We start from the raw sequence: 23,849 nt of genomic DNA, 5'->3' as shown, positions 1-23,849 counted from the left end.
AAGAACGCCTGAGCAGATAGCTGCCACTCTCCGGGCTCCAAAGTATGGCGACTGAGAAAGTCCGCCTTGACATTCATAACTCCGGCAATGTGGGCCGCTGACAGCTGTTCCAGGTTCGCTTCCGCCCACTGGCATAGATTCATGGCCTCCTTGGCTAGAGGGGCGCTCTTGGTACCTCCCTGGCGGTTGACATAGGCCACAGCCGTGGCATTGTCCGACAGGACCCATACAGGCTTCATCGCCAGTACCGGGATGAACTCCCAAAGCGCCAACCGAATGGCTTTGAGTTCCAGGAGGTTGATAGACCACTTTGCCTCTGCAGGAGACCAGAGCCCCTGTGCTGTCCTTCCCAAGCAGTGGGCTCCCCAGCCCGACAAAGAGGCGTCTGTCGTGACGACAATCCACTCCGGGGTCACCAGAGGCATTCCTGCAGACAACTTGTCTGTCTGCGTCCACCAGCTCAGCGCCTTGCGCACTGCTGGGTCCAAGGGAAGGCGCACAGCATAATCCTCCGACATCGGAGTCCAGCGCTGCAGCAGAGAGTGTTGTAGTGGTCTCATATGAGCCCTGGCCCAGGGCACTACTTCCATCGTGGCCGTCATAGAGCCCAACAGCTGCACATAGTCCCAAGCCCGAAGAGGAGAGGCTACTAGGAACTGGTCCACCTGAGCCTGAAGCTTGACAATCCGATTGTCTGGCAGGAAAACTCTGCCCACTTGGGTGTCGAATCGAACTCCCAGATACTCCAGGGACTGAGTTGGGCGCAGCTGGCTTTTCTCCCAGTTGATGATCCACCCTAGGGAGCTCAAAAGAGCAACCACCCGGTTCACAGCTTTGCCGCACTCTGCATAAGAGGGGGCTCGGATCAACCAGTCGTCCAGATAAGGATGGACTTGTACTCCTTCCTTCCTCAGGAAGGCCGCGATGACCACCATTACTTTGGAGAAGGTCCGCGGAGCAGTAGCCAACCCGAACGGGAGGGCTCTGAACTGGAAGTGTCGGCCCAGGACTGCAAAACGCAGAAAGCGTTGATGAGGAGGCCAGATGGGAATATGCAAGTACGCTTCCTTGATGTCCAAGGATGCCAGGTACTCCCCTGCCTTCACTGCCGCTATAACAGAGCGGAGAGTCTCCATGCGAAAGTGCCGAACTTTCAAGGCCCGATTGACCCCTTTGAGGTCGAGGATAGGCCGTACAGAACCTCCTTTCTTTGGTACCACAAAGTAAATGGAGTAACGCCCCTTGCCAAGCTGATTTTCTGGCACCGGAACGACCGCACCCAGGCGGATCAGGTTGTCCAAGGTCTGCTGCACTGCCACAGCTTTGACCGGAGACTTGCAGGGAGAGAGTACAAACCTGTCTCTTAAGGGTCGGCAGAACTCTAGCTTGTAGCCGTCTCTGATGACTTCCAGCACCCAAGCGTCTGAAGTTATTGTGGTCCACTCGCCCAGAAACGAGGACAGCCGTCCTCCAATCTGCACTGGGGCGTGGACCAAGGCCCCGTCATTGGGTCCGAGACCCTGGGGGAGGACCGGAGGGAGCACCTCCGGGACGGCGGTCTCTGCGAAAGGAATGCTGCTTGGGGGAGAAGTTCCTCTTGAAGGAAGAGGGGGCAGAAGAGCCCGACCTGCCCGGGCAGTACCGACGGGCTTCCTGAAACCGTCCTCTGGAGGTACCGGGGCGAGTACTAGCCCGAGCCCTGACCTCTGGTAACTTCTTGCCCTTAGACGTGCCGAGATCGGTCACGATTTTGTCCAGCTCGACCCCAAAGAGCAGCTTGCCTTTAAAAGGCAATCTAGCCAGGTGGGATTTAGAGGCGTGGTCAGCAGACCAATGCTTCAGCCAAAGCCACCGCCGCGCAGAGATTGTCTGAGCCATGCCCTTAGCTAAGGCCCTCAAGACATCATACAGCAAGTCTGCCAAATAGGCTAAGCCCGATTCCAGGGCCGGCCAATCAGCCCTCAAGGAATGATCCGAGGGGGAAGCCCGCTGCACCATAGTCAGGCACGCCCTGGCCACATAGGAGCCGCAAACTGAGGCCTGCAAACTTAAAGCAGCCACCTCAAAGGACGACCTTAAGGCCGCCTCCAATCTTCTGTCTTGGGCGTCCTTTAGGGCCGTGCCACCTTCCACCGGCAATGCCGTTTTCTTAGTCACCGCAGTGATTAAAGAATCCACTGTAGGCCACAGATAGGCCTCACGTTCACTTTCAGGCAAAGGATAGAGGCGGGACATAGCCCTAGCCACTTTAAGGCTCGCTTCCGGGACATCCCATTGAGCCGAAATTAAGGTGGTCATGGCGTCATGCACGTGGAAGGTTCTAGGCGGGCGCTTCGTCCCCAGCATAATGGCAGAGCCAACAGGGGCTGAGGGAGAGACGTCCTCCGGAGAGGAAATCTTCAAAATGCCCATGGCCTGCACTAACAGGTTGGGCAAATCCTCTGAGCTAAAGAGCCGCGCTGCAGAGGGGTTATCCGCTCCATCCAAGCGGGGATCCGTCTCCTCCAAGGAATCCGCAAAGGACCGTTGGGAGAACTCAGATACGCTGCCCTCATCTACATCGGAGGAGACAAAGTCCTCCAAGGCCTGGGAATCAACCCGAGGGCGTTTACCTCCGGGGGCCTCAACCTCTTTACCAGACGAGGGAGCAGGGGCAGCGTTTTGCATAAGGAAGGCCTGATGCAGCAGCAAAACAAACTCGGGGGAGAAACCCCCCAGACTGTGCACTTCCGCAGCCTGGGCTACAGCCCTAGACGCACCCTCAACCGGCGCTCGCAAGAGCGGGGGAGATACATGCTGCGCATCCAAGATGGCGTCCGGCACGACACTCCGCGAAGGAGCCGCGCGGGAAGAACGGCGCTTAACTTTAGCCGCTTTTGTGCCGTCGCCCAAATTAAGGGCGTTCATGGCATTAATGTCTCCTACCTCAAGGGCGGCCCAAGAAGAAGCCGTCCGAGCCGCGTGGCCGGCCAAGATGGCGGAGGCGAGCAGCGGGGGATGGGCGTTTATGGCGGGAAAAACCGCCACACCTGAGGAAGGACCAGGACACTCATCGGTCACGAAACTGTCACCCAACAAGGGCGAATCAGACTTCAAGACCCCCGCATCCCCTCTAGAAGCGCCCAAGCGATCCGGGGAGCGACTCTTTGCGCCCTCGCCCTCCGACGCCATAGGCCACGTGGAGATCAATCGGGGAACCCCCTGCCCGCTATAAAAAGGTAAAAATTACCTGCTTTCCGCTCCGAGCTGTAACGACCTGGTGTCCCAGTGAGTAGCTGCAATAAACGTTTAAATAAACGTCGAAATAAACGCCTTTAAGGACGTTCAAATTTTTTTTTTTTTTTTTTAAACGGAGCCAGCGGGAGGGGGGAGAAAAGGAGGGACCTGGCGCCACCAGGTTTGCACTTGCTCAAGAAGAGCCCTCAACCCCAGGCACTCAACAAAACCTAAAAATTAGGCTTGGAGGGCTAGCCAGAGCTGCTGCTGTGTGTGACCACCACCTGCTGAGATAGAGAACATACCGAGGAGTTTCCAGCAGCACATGACCACATATAGGGAGGCAAAAGTTTGCTCTCTATCTCCACCTGCTGGTAGATGGACACAACCCACCAGTCTATGGATTGATCAGCTTGATGATATGGAACATGTGTTGGCTTACTTTTGTTCACTGTCGTCTACTTTGCTGCTAAAGGTTTTTTGTATTTCTACACTCCGGTAAGTGCTTTGATCACCTTTTAAAAGCAAATAAATAAATGTTTCTGATCAGTAGTAGCAGCAGCAGCAGCAGCCACAGCACTAACCTCCCCTTTTTTCTTTTAATTTCAGTTCCTGCACTTTTGCCAGCATTTTTTAAATTCAGGTATTATAATACACATTCCTCAAGCGAGATAGGAATGGTCTATTAATAGTTAACAACTGGAAAATAGCGGAAAAAACACAATAAATTGTGGGATATGAATATTAATCACGGAGGGGGAGAGGACCTCAGACTCGTGACAATTTCTGATCAATAAGATCGTATCAATATAGTCACGTTAATGTAATCACTGGTCCTCTAACACCAACCTCCTCCTAGATGTTTCATTCATGCGCTTCTAGCATCTAGTATCTGTAAATGCCATGTGTCACAGCTAAACAACAAAAACCACAGCTACTTAGCTTGTTTGCTGCTTTAATTACGGGCCTCCCCAACGGTCCCGTTTCGCCAACTGGGGCTTCATCAGGGAAAGAGGACCCAGCAACACCAAACTGTGGTACAAACCCAACAAGCTGTTCGTGACATAAAGAAAAACGCGCGTAAAGAAACTGCCAATACTTTGCATACCCATTGCGCTCCACTGGCTGCTGTCACCGCACACTACAACCCTCCCAAGTCCTACGTTGAAGGGCCCGCCCTGGTGGTGTAGTGGCCTCTGCGACTGCAGGGGCAGGAAAGAATCCCACTCTTTCCTGCCTTTTGCCGCTAATCTGTCTCTGCTCTGCTCTTCTAAGCCACCACAGTGTTTTAAAAATGGCTGCTGAGGCTTCCGGCGGCAGTCTCGCAAGACTGCCATGGGAAGTCTCGGCAGCTATCTTGAAAACAAGAGTGGCGCCGGGCACAGTAGAAACAACGGGCAGGAAAGGGTGAGGTTCTTTCCTGCTCCCAAAGAAGCCACTAGACCACCAGGGTCCTTCAAGGTAGGATCGGGAGGAATTTAGTGTGTGGGAGAGGGTGGCAGTGGGGGGTTGTAGTTTGCGGGAGGGCACAGTGGTGGCAACTGCGTGGTGGGGGGTTGTAGTATGCGGGAGTGGGCAGCGGGCAGGTTTTGGCATGGAGTGGCCTAGTGGTTAGAGCACCAGTCTTGTAATCCAGAAGTGGCCGGTTCAAATCCCACTGCTGCTCCTTGTGATGTTGGGCAAGTCACTTAACCCTCCATTGCCTCAGGTACAAACTTAGACTGTGAGCCCTCCTGGAACAGAGAACTATCCAGAGTACCTGAATGTAACTCACCTTGAGCTACTACTGAAAAAGTTGTGAGCAAAATCTAAATACATAAGTATAAGTTACACTCATCACAAGGACAAAATATAAGAAAACCAATGGACAGCATTAGGGGCTTATAGAACAAAGAGAAGAGAGTCCGAATCTCCCGCAAAAAACACAAGAAAACCCCGTGTAGGGTCCAAATAAAACTTTTTGGGTGCTCTTACCATCTGTGGTTTCAGTCTGGTCTTTCTGGATTTCTTCCGCTTGTTTTGTTGTTTTCTTAGGGGCTTATAGCCCATTTAGTTATGTTTAAACAAATGAGAGATCTGCATGAAAGAAAATATTTATTTTTATTATTTTGACTTATGAAAACGACTTGACCCTGAAACATGCTCAAAACTTTGAAGGGGTGAAATTGAAGTGTTGCACATGCAGTTTCATCAAAACTGAGCATGTGCAACGTGAGGGGAAGCAGGGCAGGCAATGCAGTAGAGAACAATGCTGGAGGAAGGCTTTTGCTGGTGGGGCTTGGAGACCCACGCCAGCCAAGGTATGTGGAGTTGTGGGGGGGGGGGGGCATGGAGGTGGGGCAAAATGTCCCCCCCACCACCACTGTGGGCTCTGCCCCCCCCCCCCCAATCTTTGAAGTCTGGCTATGCATCTGGGAAGGCAGGGGTAGCCCGAGAGAGTGAAGGAGAGGCAGCAACTGCAACTGCGACTGCATCCTGAGTGGGGGGCAGCGGCGGTGGTCCTGCTCTGGGCCAGACTCTGTCTCTTGGCAGCCCTGGCGGTAACCACGTGCTAGCACTTACTGCAGCTTAGTAAAAGGGCCCCATAGTGTCTTGTTAAACACTACGGCCAGCATTTTTAAAAAATGCAGTCACCGCTGCTTTCAGTATTGACTTAACTGATCATTGTACCTGTTGACAAATATTTATGCAAACTTATGTGAACTCATTCACTGGAAGTGTCCTCTTTTTTTTTTCTTACATTTGTACCCCGCGCTTTCCCACTCAGAGCACGCTCAATGCGGCTTACATATTATATACAGGTACTTATTTGTACCTGGGGCAATGGAGGGTTAAGTGACTTGCCCAGAGTCACAAGGAGCTGCCTGTGCCTGCAGTGGGAATCGAACCCAGCTCCCCAAGACCAAAGTCCACCACCCTAACCACTAGGCCACTCCTCCACTCTAACCACTCCTCCACTAGGCCACTCCTCCTTTGGAGTCGCCTAGTGGTTAGTGCAGTGGACGTTGATCCTGGGGAACTGGGTTCAATTCCCACTGCAGCCCTTGTGACTCTGGGCAAGTCACTCAACCCTCCATTGCCCCAGGTACAAATAAGTACCTGTATATACTATGTAAACAGCTTTGAATGTAGTTGCAAAACCACAGAAAGGCGGTATATCAAGTCCCATTCCCTTTCCCTCTTTTAGAACTTAGAAAAATAATAGCCCTAGCTTTACACCATATGGAACAATACATTGCACAGTTTAGCTGCATAGATTCCAAAAGGGAAACTAAGCATTCTTTGTGTCATAAACAGGGACATATTAGATCATTGAGAGGCTTAGAGATACTTCAGTGGGCAAATCCTGAAAAAATCAGAACCTCTAAGAGGTTTCTGAGCTGCTGGAAAAGAAAATAAGATGATACCTTTTTTATTGGACATAACTTAATACATTTCTTGATTAGCTTTCGAAGGTTGCCCTTCTTCATCAGATCGGAAATAAGCAAATGTGCTAGCTGACAGTGTACATAAGTGAAAACATTCAAGCATTACTATGACAGTCTGACAGGGTGGGGGTGGGTAGGAGGTATGCATGGGGACATCAAAGCATATCATTGATATTCTAACAGGATTGGTGTGGATAGGTGAGGGGTGGGGTGATCAACAGAGACATACAGCTTTATGGTTTATAATGGGCTAGAAACCCCAGATCCTTGTTAAGATCTGTTGGGTGTTAAAATATTCAATCATTCTGACTTCAAAGGTCTTACGTTCTTGTATGGTTTTAAAGTTACCTTTCAGTATTCTCATTGTGAAATCACTGGTACAGTGTCCTGGTTCTGTGAAGTGCTGTCCCACCGGGGTGGGGGCCCTACTGGCTATATAGACTGTCATAGTAATGCTTGAATGTTTCACTTATATACACTGTCAGCTAGCACATTTGCTTATTTCCGATCTGACGAAGAAGGGCAACCTTCGAAAGCTAATCAAGAAATGTATTAAGTTATGTCCAATAAAAAAAGGTATCATCTTATTTTCTTTTCCATGTTTTATTTTGTTTGATTTCTATTGATAACCTTAAGAGTGGACTAACACGGCTACCACAATCCTCTACTTGAGCTGCTGGAGAAACCCTGCTGCTTCAGAGCTGCGGCTGTGCTATTAGTGATATCGCATTGCTGCAGTTTTGGGCTGCTGCTAAAACCTTGCACTTGTGGCTTTGAGTTGCAAGAGGAACCCTGTCACTGTGGTTCTAGGTCTTGAAGAAAACCTGCTGGAGAAGTACACATGACAATCAATTGGGAGAGATTGCAGTTAAATTGGAGAAGCTAAGGGGGAGAGAGACAATAGGTGAGAAGGGGAAGGAGATCAAAATGTGAGTTGAGGAAGAGAAAGTGGTCTAGGCAGGATAGTTTTCTCTAGATTAGCCTGTACCCCTGTAGGCCCTCAATCTACCTCCAGAGGGTAATTGACATGTGTTTTATTTAGGCTTGCTTGCATCAGGGCATACTATATGTGGGGGCTTCAGTATGGGCAGATCTTGGCAATGAATCACCTGGGTGTGGAGGAAACATATTTTCATCATAAAAGGTCTAACCATGGCATAAGAACACAAGCGTTGCCATACTGGGACAGAGAGAAGATCCATCAAGCCCAGTATCCTGTTTCCAACAGTGGCCAATCCAGGTCACAAGTACCTGGCAAGATCCCCAAAAAGTAAAGCAGGTTTTATGCTGCTTATCCTAGAAATAAGCAGTGGATTTTCCCAAGTTCATCTTAATAATGGCTAATGGACATCTAAACCAAAATATTTCCTCCTTTATAGAAATAAAGAGGCAATGTGTTGACTGAAACACTTAAGTCTCTTGCTTGCACAATACTTCTTTTATGAGAAGTAATGCAACTCCTTAATTTCTGTTCACAACCATTGCTAATGTTTTCCAAAAATGGGAGGAATTATTTCTGCAGGTGCACAACAAGCTGCTCGTTTTATATTGTATATGTGTAAGATGCACCTGCTTGAATCATATAAAATTGAAAGTGGAAAGAGACATATTTACTTTAAAAACCATGGGCCCAATAGTCAAAGGATTTATGCTTCTAACTGTGGGATCCTTTTACTAAGCTGCAGTAAAAAGTGGCCTTAGTGTATCCTTGCATGGGTTTCTCCCACGCTCTAAGGTCATTTTTATCGCAGCAGTAAATGGTCAGGTTTCTATTTTTGTATTTATGGCCGTACCCTAAGAGCATGGCTATTAAAAGAAATGACTATGCGCCCCTTTTACAAAGCGGCAGTAAGCTCAATGCAGGCTTACCACTCGCCAAAAAGAAAGTACCGCTGGGCTACTGTAGCAGCCCGATGGTACTTCCCACCCCCAGCGCACCATCATATCTGGCGCTACAAAAATATAGTTATTTTTGTAGCGCTGGTGTGTATCTGGCTGTAATCAGGCAATGCCAGGTTAGCATGGGAGCCGCTACTGCCACCTCAATGGGTGGTGGTAAGATCTCCCCCCCCCCCCCCACAAATTGCCACACGGCAAGTGCTTTACTTGCCACACAGCCATTTCCTGCAGAAAAGCAAGACCTACCTTTTACCTGCTGCAGTAAAAGGCCTCAGCGCACGACAAAAACACACGCTGATGCCAGCACAGGCCCCCTTTTGCCACAGCTTGGAAAAAGGAGCCCTATGTGAGCACTTACTGACACTTGTTTTCTAGCAATAGAAGCTCATATGGTAATCCTGTGTTAACCAGTTTTCTCATGCTAGTGTAGCTGTACTAACTAATTAGCACAAGAATGCCCACTCTCCACCCCTTGACACACCCCCTTAAGAAAAAAAATTACTAAAAAATATTAACGTGCTAATTGGTAGTTACCACAGGACACATGAGCACTTTCTGCAGTACGCCATTTTAAGCTGAGTTAGGTGCACGCTAGAGCCTAATGCAGCTTAGTAAAAGGGCCCCTTTGAGAATTATGCTCATAAATTGGTCTCTTTGAATATTTACTAGGGCAGAGTGCATAAATTATTACTCAGAATGTCACTAAACTCTTGAATTTAGGAACATGAAAAGTGGGTGGTAGCAGGGGCAGATTTAGGGAAAGGAAAGAAGTTTGGAGCTTAACACTGATTTTCAGCACTAGGCTCATAAATTAGATTCATATATCTTGGCAAATGAATGGCAGGCCTAAATTGATGAGCATAACTTTTAAGTTTAAGCTCCTAAATTAAGATGAATTTTCAGCAGAAAAGTTATGCCCTACGTTTAGCTGAAAATAGGGCACAAATTTAGATTAGCTTTTTTTTTTAAATATCAGGCTTATAAGTCTGGACTGTAGGATGAAGAAATAAATTTTGTAGAAGCTGAGGCAGACTTCATGATTAGTACATTTGCCACATAGTAACATATGAGGCAAATCAATAACTTGATGTCTCCAGTCAAGCACGCTGATGCCCCATGCTATGCATGAAGAAGCTGTTATAGAATATTATTATAAACCTGTTGCATTTATGTGCAACCATTTATACCAGGTTCAGGCATAAATGGGTGTGTAAGTGAGCCAGGCAATGCACCTTATAGTAGTCTGTAAGTTATGTATGTAAGTTAGAGACATGCCTATGCCTTTCTCATGCTCCGCCCATATGTACACACCCTTAAAGTTATGTGCTAAGGCAGTTATGTGCCACCTTATAGAATAATGCATAGTGCAGTTATGCACATTAAGGTTTGGACAAGTTCCTGGAGAAAAAGTCCATAGTCTGTTATTGAAATGGACATGGGGGAAGCCACAATCTACAATAGCCCCCCCCCCCCCCCCCGATATTCAATGCTATTTAACCGGCCATAAATAGTGCTTAACCGGTTATCCACATACATTCTGTGGGAGATAGCCAGATAACTCCCACTGAATACTCCCAGTCAGAACTTACCCCCAAATTCTAAATAGCCGCCTAGAGATCCACACGGCAATCCAGGCGTATTCTATAGCAATAAGTGCAACTTAATTGGCTTAACAAGCTAATCAGTGTTTTTAACAGCACTTAACAAGCAACAATGAACACTAATTGAGACTGGGAGACTGGGAGTCTAAATGGCAGATGACGTTTAATGTGAGCAAGTGCAAAGTGATGCATGTGGGAAAGAGGAACCCGAATTATAGCTACGTCATGCAAGGTTCCACCTTAGGAGTCACGGACCAAGAAAGGGATCTAGGTGCCGTCGTTGATGATACGTTGAAACCTTCTGCTCAGTGTGCTGCTGCGGCTAAGAAAGCAAATAGAATGTTAGGTATTATTAGGAAAGGAATGGAAAACAAAAATGAGGATGTTATAATGCCTTTGTATCGCTCCATGGTGTGACCGCACCTCGAATATTGTGTTCAATTCTGGTCGCTGCATCTCAAAAAAGATATAGTGGAATTAGAAAAGGTGCAGAGAAGGGCGACGGAAATGATAAAGGGGATGGGATGACTTCCCTATGAGGAAAGGCTAAAGCGGCTAGGGCTCTTCGGCTTGGAGAAAAGGCGGCTGAGGGGAGATATGATAGAGGTCTATAAAATAATGAGTGGAGTTGAACGGGTAGATGTGAAGCGTCTGTTTACGCTTTCCAAAAATACTAGGATTAGGGGGGCATGCGATGAAGCTACAATGTAGTAAATTTAAAACGAATCAGAGAAAATTTTTCTTCACTCAACGTGTAATTAAACTCTGGAATTCGTTGCCAGCGAATGTGGTAAAGGCGGTTAGCTTAGCGGAGTTTAAAAAAGGTTTGGACGGCTTCCTAAGGGAAAAGTCCATAGACCATTATTAAATGGACTTGGGGAAAATCCACTATTTCTGGGGTAAGCAGTATAAAATGTTTTGTACTTTTTTGGGATCTAGCAAGGTTTTTGTAGCATGGATTGGCCACTGTTTGAAACAGGATGCTGGGCTTGATGGACCTTTGGTCTTTCCCAGTATGGCAATACTTATGTACTTATATGTACTTATGTAATTGGCAATAATTAGAATTTATGTGCACAACTTGCTAAGCATATTCTATAATGCAGTATGCATAACTTCTAACATGTGCAGGCAAAAAGGGTTGTGGCTATGGGCCTGGAAATGGACATTTCATATGTGTTTCAAAATTTACGTGCATTGTTACAAAATATGGTGCAGTGCATGTAAATCTTTACAAGGATTTATGCCATATTTTCGTTGGTGTAAATGGACACTTGTAGTTTTAGGCGTAACAATATCAACTAAGTGTATTTTACATACCATACCTAAATCTAGGAGCTGTTTATAGAACACGCTTAGGCGGAAATGTTTACGGCACAGATTTTTTAGTCCCATATATAGAATCTGGCCCTTAGCGGCCAACCAATAATGTTGCACGATACCACTGGCTATCCACTAATATTCAGGGCATCGCCGACTAAGTATGGCTGCCAAATCAGGCCACCAAAATAGCAGGCTTATCTTTGGCTAGTTTAAACTTAACCGCCGAGCGCTGAATATTAGCTTAACAGGTTATGTTTCAACCAGCCCAAAATAAATCGGATATTCAATGCCAGTCACTGGAAATGGCCTGGCATTGAATATTCAATCTCACTGCCAACCGCGGGAGTTAGCTGGGCCCCTAAGTGCCCTGGCAGAGTTTGTATGTGTTTTAAGAGATGACGAAGGCTTTTCTGCATAGATAAAATTGTACACCTTTGAGAAAATTCTGAAAAAGAGGTTTCAGAGTTAGCAGCTCCCGTCATCCAAGGCCAGTGTTAGGCATGCTAGGCCTAAGGCAGAAATTTTAGATGGGGCTTCAAGGCCTGCCAGCAGACTGACAGGCTTATTTTTGAAAGAGAAGGGCGCCCATCTTTCGACACAAATCGGGAGATGGGCGTCCTTCTCCCAGGGTCGCCCAAATCAGCATAACCGAAAGCCGATTTTGGGCGTCCCCAACTGCTTTCCGTCGCGGGGACGATCAAAGTTCCTGGGGGCGTTTCGGAAGCATAGCGAAGGCGGGACTGGGGCATGCTTAACACATGGGCATCCTCGGCCGATAATGGAAAAAAGAAGGGTGTCCCTGACGAGCACTTAGCCGACTTTACTTGGTGCATTTTTTCTTGCGACCAAGCCTGTAGCTGCTCTTCCCTTGTTCAAGTAGCTGGCTTTGAGCAGCACCTAAGGCAAACGTTAATTATATTTACTTGAGAGCCTGTGCAGCAACTAGTTTCATAACTTTCTATCAATCCTGCCAAAAAAACAGTGCAGTGTGTTAGCAATATCAGGGCCAAAATCAGGAGTAGTGGGTGAAAGGTCATTAGCCACTAGTATTTAGACTTTCAGAGAAAATAGTAGATATCCCATGTAGTTGGTGAAAAGATGACTTCCAGTGCAATACGCTGTTATACTTTATGAGGACAATTTTTTAAAACCCTTTCCCTAACACTGCAAGATTTTCAAGGGGTCTGTATACATGTGGGGTAGCTGGAAATTCTCTCTTCAGCACAAATATTTATACTGATTCAGGCTAATAAACAGAAATAAATCAAAACAAAAGAAAGGAAAATAAGGTGATACCCTTTTTTATTGGACTAAATATATTTTTTGACAAGCTTTTGAAATCAGAGCTCTGTTCTTCAGCACAGAGGCATTTATTTTGTATTATTTCTGTTTCAGTTGTCTTTAAAGTGGACTAACATGGAAATCATCCTATTAACTCCATGACTGACACTCAAAGAATGTATTCTCCTAACTTTGAGAACTGGGCCTGTAAATTAACTTCCTAGAAAAGTTACCAAGGCTGAGTGCTGACATTTACGCTCAAACGTTTACTAAGCTCCTAAATTTAGGATCCTAAAAAGTGGGTGACAACACAGACGATGCTTGTTCCAATGGCAGGCTCAATGTGGCTTACATGGGGCAATGGAGGGTTAAGTGACTTGCCCAGAGTCACAAGGAGCTGCTTGTGCCTGAGATAGGAATTGAACTCAGTTCCGCAGTTCCCCAAGACCAAAGTCCATCACCCTAACCACTAGGCCACTCCTCCACTCCACACACTACAACCCCCCCCCCAGTCCTACCGTGAAGGTCCTTGGTTGTCTAGTGGCCTCTGTTGGGGGGGGGGGGGGCAGGAAAGAACAACACTCTTTCCTGCCCACTGCTTTTCTGGCAGGAGCCGCCGTATTTTAAAAATGGCTGCCAAGACTCCCTGCAGCAGTCTCATGAGACTGTCCAGACCCGCAAGACTACCACGGGAAGACTCGGCTGCCATTTTGAAAATACGGTGCCAGGCAAAATAGCAGTAGTGGGTTTTTTTTCTGTCTCCAAAGAAGTCACTAGACTACCAGGGCCCTTCAAAGAAGGACGAGGAAGAGCCCACTGAGGCTCGGGGGACTGTGGTGTGTGTGGGAGGGAGGCATCAGCTGCAGCAGTAGGGAGGGTGGCAGCACAGTGATGTGTTTGTGTGTGTGGGGAGGGGCGGGGGCAGCGGTGTGGCGGTGGGGAGCCCGGATCACCCTCACTGCCCGGGGTCCCAGATCACTCTCAGTCCGCCCCTGTTTCAGATGAATTCATTTGGCACTTAAAACAAATGTTTGATGACTTTGTCAAATTTCTCTATAACTGTACCAAATGGCAACCACATTGATTCACAAATAGGTATGCTGGCTGACTTGTACTTCTCATATAGACTGCACTTTTTCCGAACAGAATCATACAATTTTTTAGTAAAGTACCATCAGGCTACAAAAAGTGAAAAACTAAATGGTCTGTTATATGTAACAGAAATTTGGCAAAGAAAACAAGACAAGTACTAAGGATTGTGCTATGTCGCTCCAGGCATATTCAGCCTTGCTGTCTCATGATGGTAAAGAGGCATTTGGTTGAGTTGAGTAATCTTTCATGTTTAAAGTACTTAATAGATCTGGCTGTCAATGTATATGAACTGGCTGAATACGATTTATAAATCTATTGCTTTTAGATGTTTGTTTCTCATTCTTTCTTATTTTCAAAAGACAATTTAAGAAATACAAAACCTACTAGCCACAAACTTGCTAATAGGAAAAATGATGGCATAGAAAGAAAAAAACAACTCAAGTTATCACAAGTCCTTAATATTACAGGGAGAGAGACATCAAAAGCACAAAAAGCACATCAGGCATACCACATACATACCCACTCATCCAATCAAATAACCCTTATTACCCCACCCTAACCCTTGGTCTCACACAACCATATAGGTTTCTGTACATTTCCTTATTGTTGATTCAGAGAACTATTTTGCAATTTTGGATCTCTTCTGAGAATATACCCCTTGATGCATGGCTTGTAAAGATGCGTGAGGTAGGCAAGTTAGATTTATTCCAAGTCTTCAAAGTTAGACAATCAACAGTATGCCCAATTATGGAGCCTAAATATTTGAATGGGGTTTGTTTCCTACCATGTCACTTAACCCTCCATTGCTCCTGGTACCAAAATGTAGGGGCCCTTTTACCAAACTGCAACAAAAGTGGCCTTAGCACGTCCTTACATTGGTCATTACCTCACACTAAGGCCATTTTTATTGATGGGGTAAAATGGCTGAATTTCCTATCTTTTGTATTAATGGCCATGTACTAATTTTCCCATTAATGCATGGCCATTATTGCGTGAGCCCCTACCGTCACCTATTTTGTAGGTTGTAAGGGCTCGCACGCTAATCGCTCACTAATTGGTTAGCTTGTTCCAATGTTACTGCGCTGATTAACACAGACGATGCCTACTCTCCGCCCCACAACCCGCCCCCAGCATTAAAAAAAAAATCTGTTTACTAACATGTGGGAAGTGCACACTGATCACAAAACTACATGGGATGCCTGAGCCCACCCCACAGTAAGGCTTTTTTTGCTGTGGCAGTCACATGTTAGTGTTTACTGCAGCTTAGTAAAAGGCCCCCCTTAGAATGTAAGCTCACTAAAGGGGTCTTTTACTAAGCCGCGGTAGCATTTTTAGCTTGCAGTAGAAATCAGCTGGCAGCAAACACTGAGATGCCCATAGGAATATAATGAGTGTCACGGCATTTACCACCAGATGATTTCTACCTTGGCTTAGTAAAAAAAACCCTAAGGACAGAGAAAGTACCTGGATGTAATATGTTAACTGCTTTAGTTGTACCACCAAAAGATGGTATATCAAGAATCTAATAAGAAAGAATTTAAATATTTTTTTATTGTTTTAAGAAAATCGCATTCACACTTGAATAAAGACCCTAAACTAACATATGAAAGACTTCTCCATGAACAAAAGACCTCATTCATCGCATTTGTTCTAGTCCTACTTTACCTTAATTTATATATTGTAAGCCATTCAGATGGCATGCCGATGGGAAGTATATCAAATAATAAATAAACTTGGAAACCTTGGAATTCACTGATTTTATAGAAAACTGGTTTTATAATCATATTTATCTGACAAGTCAGAGATAATGAAGTTTTCAAGATAACACCTACTATTCTAGATGTTGACTGTATTGAAAAAGCAAGAGCAGAAGCTAGGAAACTCTCTTAGGAATAGAATCATACAAATTACTAAACAATAAAACCTTTGTCTTGCCACAATTCAATTAAAAATAATGAAAGAAACACCAACTCTCAAAAATCCTGATACTATTTTGAATTTTCTGAAAAGTTAAATCAACATCATCCAAAACAGGCACCAATACAGTGTGAGAGTAAAATGACATACCCAGATCCTTCCAGCCTTTTCCAAAGGAACTCATATATCTATATATTAAAAAGCAACGGGACAGAGAAACACCTTGGGGAACACTATCTTTAGCTTACCAAATAAAAGAAAAGGAATCATCTTGTTTCACCTGTAAGAATGGTTCAACAAATTCCTTGAACCAATTGAATACTGAGTTCACAAAGTTTAGATAACAGTAAAGTATGATCTCTCAATAAGTCAAATTCTGAAAGTACAATCCTAGGAATGAATGAAGGTGCCCAACTCGTCACATTTTACCAAGTTCAGGTAGGTTGTGAATACAGTTGGCCAAGCTGTCATTAAATGAAGAGCATGGCCCCTGATACACAGGGAAGACTTATGGCCAAAAGAAATGCTGGGGGAAGCAATGCAAGAGCCACCAGTTTCTCTTCCTCTCTAGCCTTGTCCCCAACTCATCTGCACAGTTTACTATCCTCCTCCCAACCCATCTATAGCACACTCGTGCTATGCCTTCCAGTCAACCATGGTCCATCTATACCACCCTATCTCCCTCCAAGCTAGTCCTCAATAGTCTCTTTTCTCTACCTAACCTGCACACACCTTACACTTTATCTTCTCCTAGGCCATCACCACTTTTTCCTCAACCCCGCCTTATCTTAATGTATTCATTCTCCTCTCATCTTATTCTGTTTTCCCCTTACTTCTTTCTCCCAATGCTTAGTTTTTGTTTTGGGGACAGGGTGCTTAATATCCGTATACCAGCTCCACTCCCACATTCTAGACTTCTGTGCTCCCTACTTCCTCCTGACATGACCTGACATGCCCCTTACTGATTCCTCTCCCCATTAGGTTCTCTCTCACCTCAACATGGTCAGTGCCCTCCCCTGCAGACTAGGCTCACCCATTCCTCATCCTTCCTTTAAAGATTTATCTTATACTATATCTCAAATTTTTTATTCCTATGCTTGCAGGCATGGCTCACATTCCTATTCACCTCTCCCTAGAGTCCTAGAACATCTCTATTCTTTGACCCTCTTTCAGGCTTATTTTCGAAAGAGAAGGGCGCCAATCTTCTGACACAAATCAGTAGATGGGTGTCCTTCTCTTAGGGTCGCCGAAATCGGCATAATCAAAAGCCGATTTTGGGCTCACTCAACTGCTTTCCGTTGTAGGGACGACCAAAGTTCACGGGGGCGTGTCGGCACCGTAGCGAAGGCGGGACTTTGGCTTGATTAAGAGATGGGCGTCCTCAGACGATAATGGAAGAAAGAAGGGCGTCCCTGACGAGCACTTGGTCAACTTTACTTAGTCCATTTTTTCTTGTGATCAAGCTGTGAAAAGGTGCCCAAACTGACCAGATGACCACTGGAGGGAATCGGGGATGACCTCCCCTTACTCCCCCAGTGGTCACCAACCCCCTCCCACCCTAAAAAAAAACTTTCAAAATTTTTTTTGCCAGCCTCAAATGTCATACCCAGCTCCATCACAGCAGTATGCAGGTCCCTGGAGCAGTTTTAGTGGGTGTAGTGCACTTCAGGCAGGCGGACCCAGGCCCATCCCCCCCTACCTGTTACACTTGTGGTGTTAAATGTGAGCCCTCCAAAACCCACCTGAAACCCACTGTACCCACATGTAGGTGCCCCCCTTCACCCCTTAGAGCTATGGTAGTGGTGTACAGTTGTGGGGAGTGGGTTTTGGGGGGCTCAGCACCCAAGGTAAGGGAGCTATGCACCTGGGAGCAATTTGTGAAGTCCACTGCAGTGCTCCCTAGGGTGCCCGGTTGGTGTCCTGGCATATGAGGGGGACCAGTGCACTACGAATTGTGGCTCCTCCCATGACCAAAGAACTTGGATTTGGTTGTTTTTGATATGGGCGTCCTCGGTTTCCATTATGGCTGAAAACCGGGGACAACCATCTCTAAGGTAGACCATCTCAACATTTAGGTCGACCATCTCTATGGTCGACCTAAATGTTGAGATTTGGGCGTCCCCAACCGTATTATCGTAACGAAAGATGGACGCCCATCTTGTTTCGATAATACGGGTTTCCCCGCCCCTTCGCAGGGCCGTCCAGCGAGGACGCCCTCATGAAAACTTGGGCACCCCGTTCGATTATGCCCCTCCACGTGTCTTCTTATCTCCTGCAGCACTTCTCCAAGAACCAACAGACTGCAGGATGGCAACAGTTCCACATCCAGAAAGTCCTTATGAGCTGTTCTACCACCTGCATGCACAAGCCTTGGAAGTTCAATAGTCAGTTGCTTCACAGTCCCAGGGCCACAGCTGCACGTGGTGCTTCCTTCTCTCAGACTGAAAATCTCAGAGATCACAAGCTGAGTGGGTGATCAATGGACACAAAGACATTCATTCATATAGCTCACTGTGAGGCATATTTTCAAAGCACTTTGGGAGGCTAAGTTCCATAGGTTTCTATGGAACTTTGGGAGGCTAAGTGCTTTGAAAATATGCCTCTGTGTGCCAACCCTCTGACTACAGTTCAAGAGGTCACAGAGGAAGTGGCTGGCCTGTGGACCTGAGTTAGGGCTCAATCTAGGCTAACTAGTGCCTTCTGAAAAAAAAATGGAAATTGGCACCTCATTTGGTGGCAACAGCTTTGGCACAATGTCCCCTGCTTTAGTAGCAGAAGTAACTCCAGCACAATACCTCTCTTTCTGTCTCCTTTTATCAAACATACCCCATTCCCTTTTTTCCCCAGTCCACATGAGGAAGAACATGGAGGTGGTGCACTACTATAGCAGACCCCCCCCCCCTCATCTGTGGTGTCCTACACACCCACACAGGCACCCCACAACCTAGCTTGAGTGGAGTCAGTACTAGAGCCACGCTGGATTAAGAAGGGAAGCCAGAACTCAGTAGCTGAGCCAAGAGGAAAACCAAACCAAAAAACATATATAGTTTGAAGGCAGTGTATCCCTTTCCCCCTTCCAAATTCCACCCATTTCTCTTGCCACCTCTTCCTGCTACTGCTGTGCTATTTTTTGGGTTCATATGGCATAATAAACCATCTGGTACATCCTTACTCTCTCCCATAAGATGTAACAGGAGAAATAAATTGTTTGTCTCCATTCCCCTTTTAATTTTAGACTTGGTCAGAGGTTTCTTCATTACAGAGCTGCCCAAGAGAGGCAATTTTACAGAGATTTTTCAGACTATTGTGTCACATGTCCTTCCAGTAAAATAATGTATTATCTTGGTGACTGCAGGAATGGAAGAAAATGGCAAGATACTGCTACTACTGGTCTTAGACTTTGACCCAGATCAGCTAGCTCAAAAATCTTTGCTAAAAACTTGAACTTTGTGTATGCAGTTTAGCTTCCGTCCTCTGTCTCTGCTTGTTCTTGGTTTCCTTTCTGCCCTCACATTCCTTTTCTTAAGAATTCTCTTTTCTTAAAAATTCATTTTCTTTCCGCTATGTGTTTATATCTATCCATAGTCTGCCTGGCTGTACAGCTTCCCTCATCTCACGTTTTTCAAGTCTCATTCTTTTCTGCCACTTCTTACTCTTCATGTATTTTCTTTCCACCATAATTTCCCCTTTACCTCTGCTGCTCTCCATCTTTCAACTCCTCTTCCCTCTGCAGCTTAAATAAATCCTCTCTGCCTGCTCTTCTTCCTCTCTCCCAGATCATGTTTCCTTCTGCCAGCAACCTTCACCCACATTGCCCTTGCTCTCTTCCTGAGATCCTCTCTCCCTCACAACCTGTTTCTACTCCATTCCCACAGCTCCACTATTAGTTTTTGACCCCATCACCCAGCCAGTGGAGGCATTGCATGCAAATCTCTCTCATGAATATTCATTGTGAATATCCTAAAAACCTGACTGGCTGGGAAGCCTCCAGGTCCAAGTTTAGGAACCACTGAGCTAGGATACAGAAGGACTTTCCTCCTGTGCTTTCCTGCAGTTCTGCAAGATGGAACTTTTTGACTCAAATCTACAGAGTTACAGGGAAGAATATTGGGGATGTTCAGGCTCCCAGAGCACCGGGGCCTATGAGTACAATTTGTTTTACAGGCATAACAATGTCTTTATCTCTGCAACTAAAATAACCTCTGGATCCTGATGGAAAATGATTGAGTGCATCAATGTTTTCTAAATATTCAGTTAATTGTAAAGCAGCTAATGATTCCATAAGCTCTGCCATGAGTGGGATGCATGTGATCATTAATATAAATTAATCAAACCAACCACAAATAGCAGCACATGACAATATTGGACTTCCTTCCCAAGGAGATTAATCAGGAGAAAAGTTACCTGATCCATAGAAAGAAGGTGAAAGACAAGTTTTCCTTCCTCTGTATTCTGTTGCTTTAGATGCTGGATTATGGGATACACTTGAATGGAGAGTTGGGTGCCAAGAATTTTGGATGGCTGCTTTGAGAAAGAGAGACAATTTACCTGATGCTGTAGAGCCATGGCAACATTTTTACCTTATTTGAAAGAATTGACTACATTTCTCTTATGTTTACATATGTTCTTATTTGTCTGCTGATATTGAAAGAACAGAGAATATTATCCAGATTGTATTGCCAATTCTAATAACTCCTGACACAGCAAGAAAGGGGTGATGCTGGACAGGTAGGTGGGAGGAAGGGAAGGGAAAAGGGAGATGCAGGGCTTGGGGGTAGGGGCTTGGAAAGAAGAGAAAAGGTATTGATGAGACTGCATTTGGAGTACTTTGTTCAGATTTGGAGGGCATATTTTTCCAAAGATGTAAAAAGACTCAAAGCTATTCAGAGGAAAGCGATCTAAATGGTATGGGGTCTCCACCAGAAGATGTATGAGAAGAAACTTGAATATATATACCTTGGAGGAGAAACGGGGAGATATGATAGAGAGAGAGAGAGAGAGGAGATAGTGGATTTGGTGTTTATGTGCTTTCATGTCAGTGGTGTAGCCATGGGTAGTCCTTGGGCTCAGGCTCACCCAAAATTTGTACTCCATTGGTGTGGCTGGCAGAGATCCCCAAGTCCCACCAAAGATCTCCTCCACGCCGAATGAACTTACATGTTGTGCAGTGAGCAGCAGTATTCTCGAGCTGCTGTTGCTAGCTCCATTGCTGCCCCCCCCCCCCCCCCATGCATGCTCAGTTTTCAAGCTTACATGAAATTGAGCATGAATGGAGGCCAGTAGCAGTGGCAGCACAAAGACAAGGCTCCTGCTCACTGCACAAGATGTACTGTAAGTTTGTTTAGTGGGGAGGAGATCTTTAGCTGGTGGGGCTCAGGGATCCCCGCCATCTCAGGTATTTTTTTTTAAGTTGGAGGAGGGTGGTGCTGGAAAGGGAAAGGGGCAGAGATGAAATCTAGGTATTTCTTATAGTTTGGGGGAGGTGCTGGGAGAGCAGGTGGAGGTGAAATATTGGGCCCACCCACTTTGGTCTCAGGCCCACCCTAAATCAGCCTTCTGGCTATGCTCCTGCTTCATGTTTCTATTTACATTTTTGAAAGATAGTAAGGAACAAAACAACCTTTTCCAAAAACAAAGAGGCAATAGAACTAGAGGACACAGAATGAAGTCGCAAGGTGAGAAAATTAAAAGCAACATCCGGAAATACTTTTTCACTGATATGGTGGTGGATGCCTGGAATGCTGTTCTGTGGGAAGTGGCGGGGATGAAAGCAATGACAATTTAAATACATGGGATAAACACAGAGATTCCTTATATAGCATAACGATGGAATAACATTACTGAGCATTTCCATTCACTGTAAACCTTGAAACAACTTTCACTCTTAAAAGATTGAAAAACAATAACAAAAAAAAAAAACAAGCAAACAAGCAAAGAGGGTCTTTTACTACGGTGCGCTAGTGTTTTTAGCTTGCACTAAAAATTAGCTGGCGCTATATGCTGAGACGCCCATAGGAATATAATGGGCATAAAACACTAGCACACCTTAGTAAAAGACCCTCTAAAAGAGGCAAAGAGGGGGTAGACTGCACTGAGCATCAGTTACAAAACTAAAGACAAGGAAGGTGGGGTAACCCACATGGATTTATATGTACAACCCTGGCTACCTTCTTAGACAGACTTGATAGGTCATGCTTGTCTATGTGCCAGTCATTTACTATGTTACTATTGGGTCCTTTTACCAAGCTGTGGTAAGCACTAATGCGTGCTTACTACAAGGTGCGCCCAGGCATCCCGCGGTAATTTTGGCATTGGTGTGTGCTACTCAAGTGCTAAAAAACAGATTTTATTTTTTAGCGCTGGGGAAGGTCTAGGGCAGAGTAGGCATGTTCTGCACTAATCAGCACAGTAAGCATGCATTAGTTTCACTGCTGCATGCCAACCGATTAGCACGTAGTTAGTGCTTACAAAATATGTGGTGGTAGGGGCTCACATGCTAATGGCCATGCACTAATGGGAAAAACAGAAACACTTGGAAATGTAGCTTTTTTCCCTAAACAGAAAAATGACCTTAGCGCGCAGGAATGACTCATTTTTGCACATGCTAAGGCTACTTTTTACCTTAGTAAAGAGGAGATGTGGGGGGGTAGAGGGAGAAGAAAAGAGAAGAGACGAGGGACAAGGTTGCCAGATGGGCGGTTTTCCTGCCCAATTGGGCGGTTTTCCGCAACCTGCCGCGGGAAACTTTTGCCCGCGGCGGGTTGCGGTTTTTTGGGCTTGTTTTTTTTTTGTGCGGCTTTTGGGCGGTCTTTTGGCCGGCGGGGGTGGGGCTAATGGCGACAGAGGCGGGGTTTGCTGATGTATTGGGCGGGGCAATGACGGTGGGGGCAGGGTGATGACGGAAGGGGTGGGGCTGATGACGGCGGGGGCAGGGTTGATGACGGCAGGGGTGGGGGTGATGACGTCGGGGGTCGGGTGTGTGTGGTTTTTGGGCTGTTTTGGGTGGGAATATTTTTTTTTTATATGGCAACACTGACGGGGGAGATACTGTGGTGGGGAGGAGGTGCCAGAAACCATAGCCCTTGTCTTGATCTGAGCTGGAAGTATTGGGGTGGGGGGGGGGCATCGCCAAGTAAGCAAGGGATGAGCAGAATAATTGCAGGGTGTAAAGATGACCAAACGTGTGTGGTCACAGTCAATAATGGATGAATAAGCAGGCACGGTGTCAAAGCAGCATTAGTCCTATTTTCGGGTACTCTCAAATGTGTAACACCCATGATGAGCTTTTCCTGCTGCTGCATCTGGAAAATAAAGCACGCCTCTTACACAATTTCTCTTGTTCTTAACGTTAGGGTGGACAACTCCACCATACATTTTCCAAAGCAGTTGCTGAACGTGCAGTGACCCGACTAAAAATCCATTCTTTGTGTGTGTGTGTTGCCACTGCCTGGCAAGAGGCAGGGATTTTAGCAGGCCAGGAAACGGGAACGTGCGTTTTTAAATCCCGGCGTCAGCCTTGTAAAAGAGAGGTATCATCCCAGCCAGCACAACTATTTGGTAGGTTTTAACTAGTGTTCCTCCCATTAAAAGCTTTCACTACTGCAGGCAGACTGCTGGGGCCGAATATAGGGCTCGAGACATCCTTTGTTTCCGCGCGCGCTCCTTCCCTTGGGTGACAGTCCTGACTGCCAGACGGTTTCCCTCCGACGGAGGCCTCGCGCCCCTTCCTCTCGTCGTTGCTCTGGTAACCGGGCTAGCCCGTCTCTCCTCTCCTTCCTTCCTTCCCAGAAACTGGACTGTGCGCGTGCCGCGGTCAACGTCCTCCCCCCTCCCACCGGCCCCGCTGCCCTCCGACTGACACTCTGACAGGGCCGCGGCGCGGGTCGCAGGTGAACCACCCGGACCCCCATCACTCACTGGCACTGTCTGCATCTTTTAATGGGCTTTCCCTCCCCTTTCCGCCCCCAACTCTTCTCTAGGCCGCAGCGCCGCCCAGTCCGGGGAATTCGGGGATCCCGGTGAGAGCTGGGGGGCGGGGTAGCCCTTCTCACCCGGCCAGGGAGGAGCGGAGGAGGTGGTGCTTTGGGGCTGG

General features: G+C 46.4%; 1 protein-coding gene and 1 long non-coding RNA gene across 5 annotated transcripts in view; one reads left to right on the top strand and one right to left on the bottom strand.

Moving 5' to 3' along the window:
* Positions 1-5,252: 5,252 nt before the first annotated feature.
* Positions 5,253-23,718, bottom strand: LOC115467187. The gene is made up of 3 exons (XR_003941658.1): positions 23,675-23,718; positions 20,162-20,278; positions 5,253-5,292 (listed from the first exon to the last, which is right to left on the bottom strand). It is a non-coding gene; the product is annotated as an uncharacterized LOC115467187 (long non-coding RNA).
* The window catches only part of TDRP (testis development related protein), a 169,762-nt gene continuing 169,044 nt past the window's right edge, over positions 23,132-23,849 (top strand). The window contains exon 1 of one of the 4 annotated variants that reach the window (XM_030198938.1): positions 23,132-23,314. Coding sequence is in view for 1 of the 4 variants with exons in the window: in XM_030198936.1 (XP_030054796.1) it covers positions 23,696-23,775 (80 nt within the window). In the remaining 3 variants the exon portion in view is untranslated. The other 3 variants (XM_030198939.1, XM_030198940.1, XM_030198936.1) reach the window with 3 other exon arrangements.

Source organism: Microcaecilia unicolor, chromosome 3, assembly GCF_901765095.1.
Source record: "Microcaecilia unicolor chromosome 3, aMicUni1.1, whole genome shotgun sequence".
NCBI classification, from domain to species: domain Eukaryota; kingdom Metazoa; phylum Chordata; class Amphibia; order Gymnophiona; family Siphonopidae; genus Microcaecilia; species Microcaecilia unicolor.
This window is presented reverse-complemented; position numbering and strand designations above follow the sequence as displayed.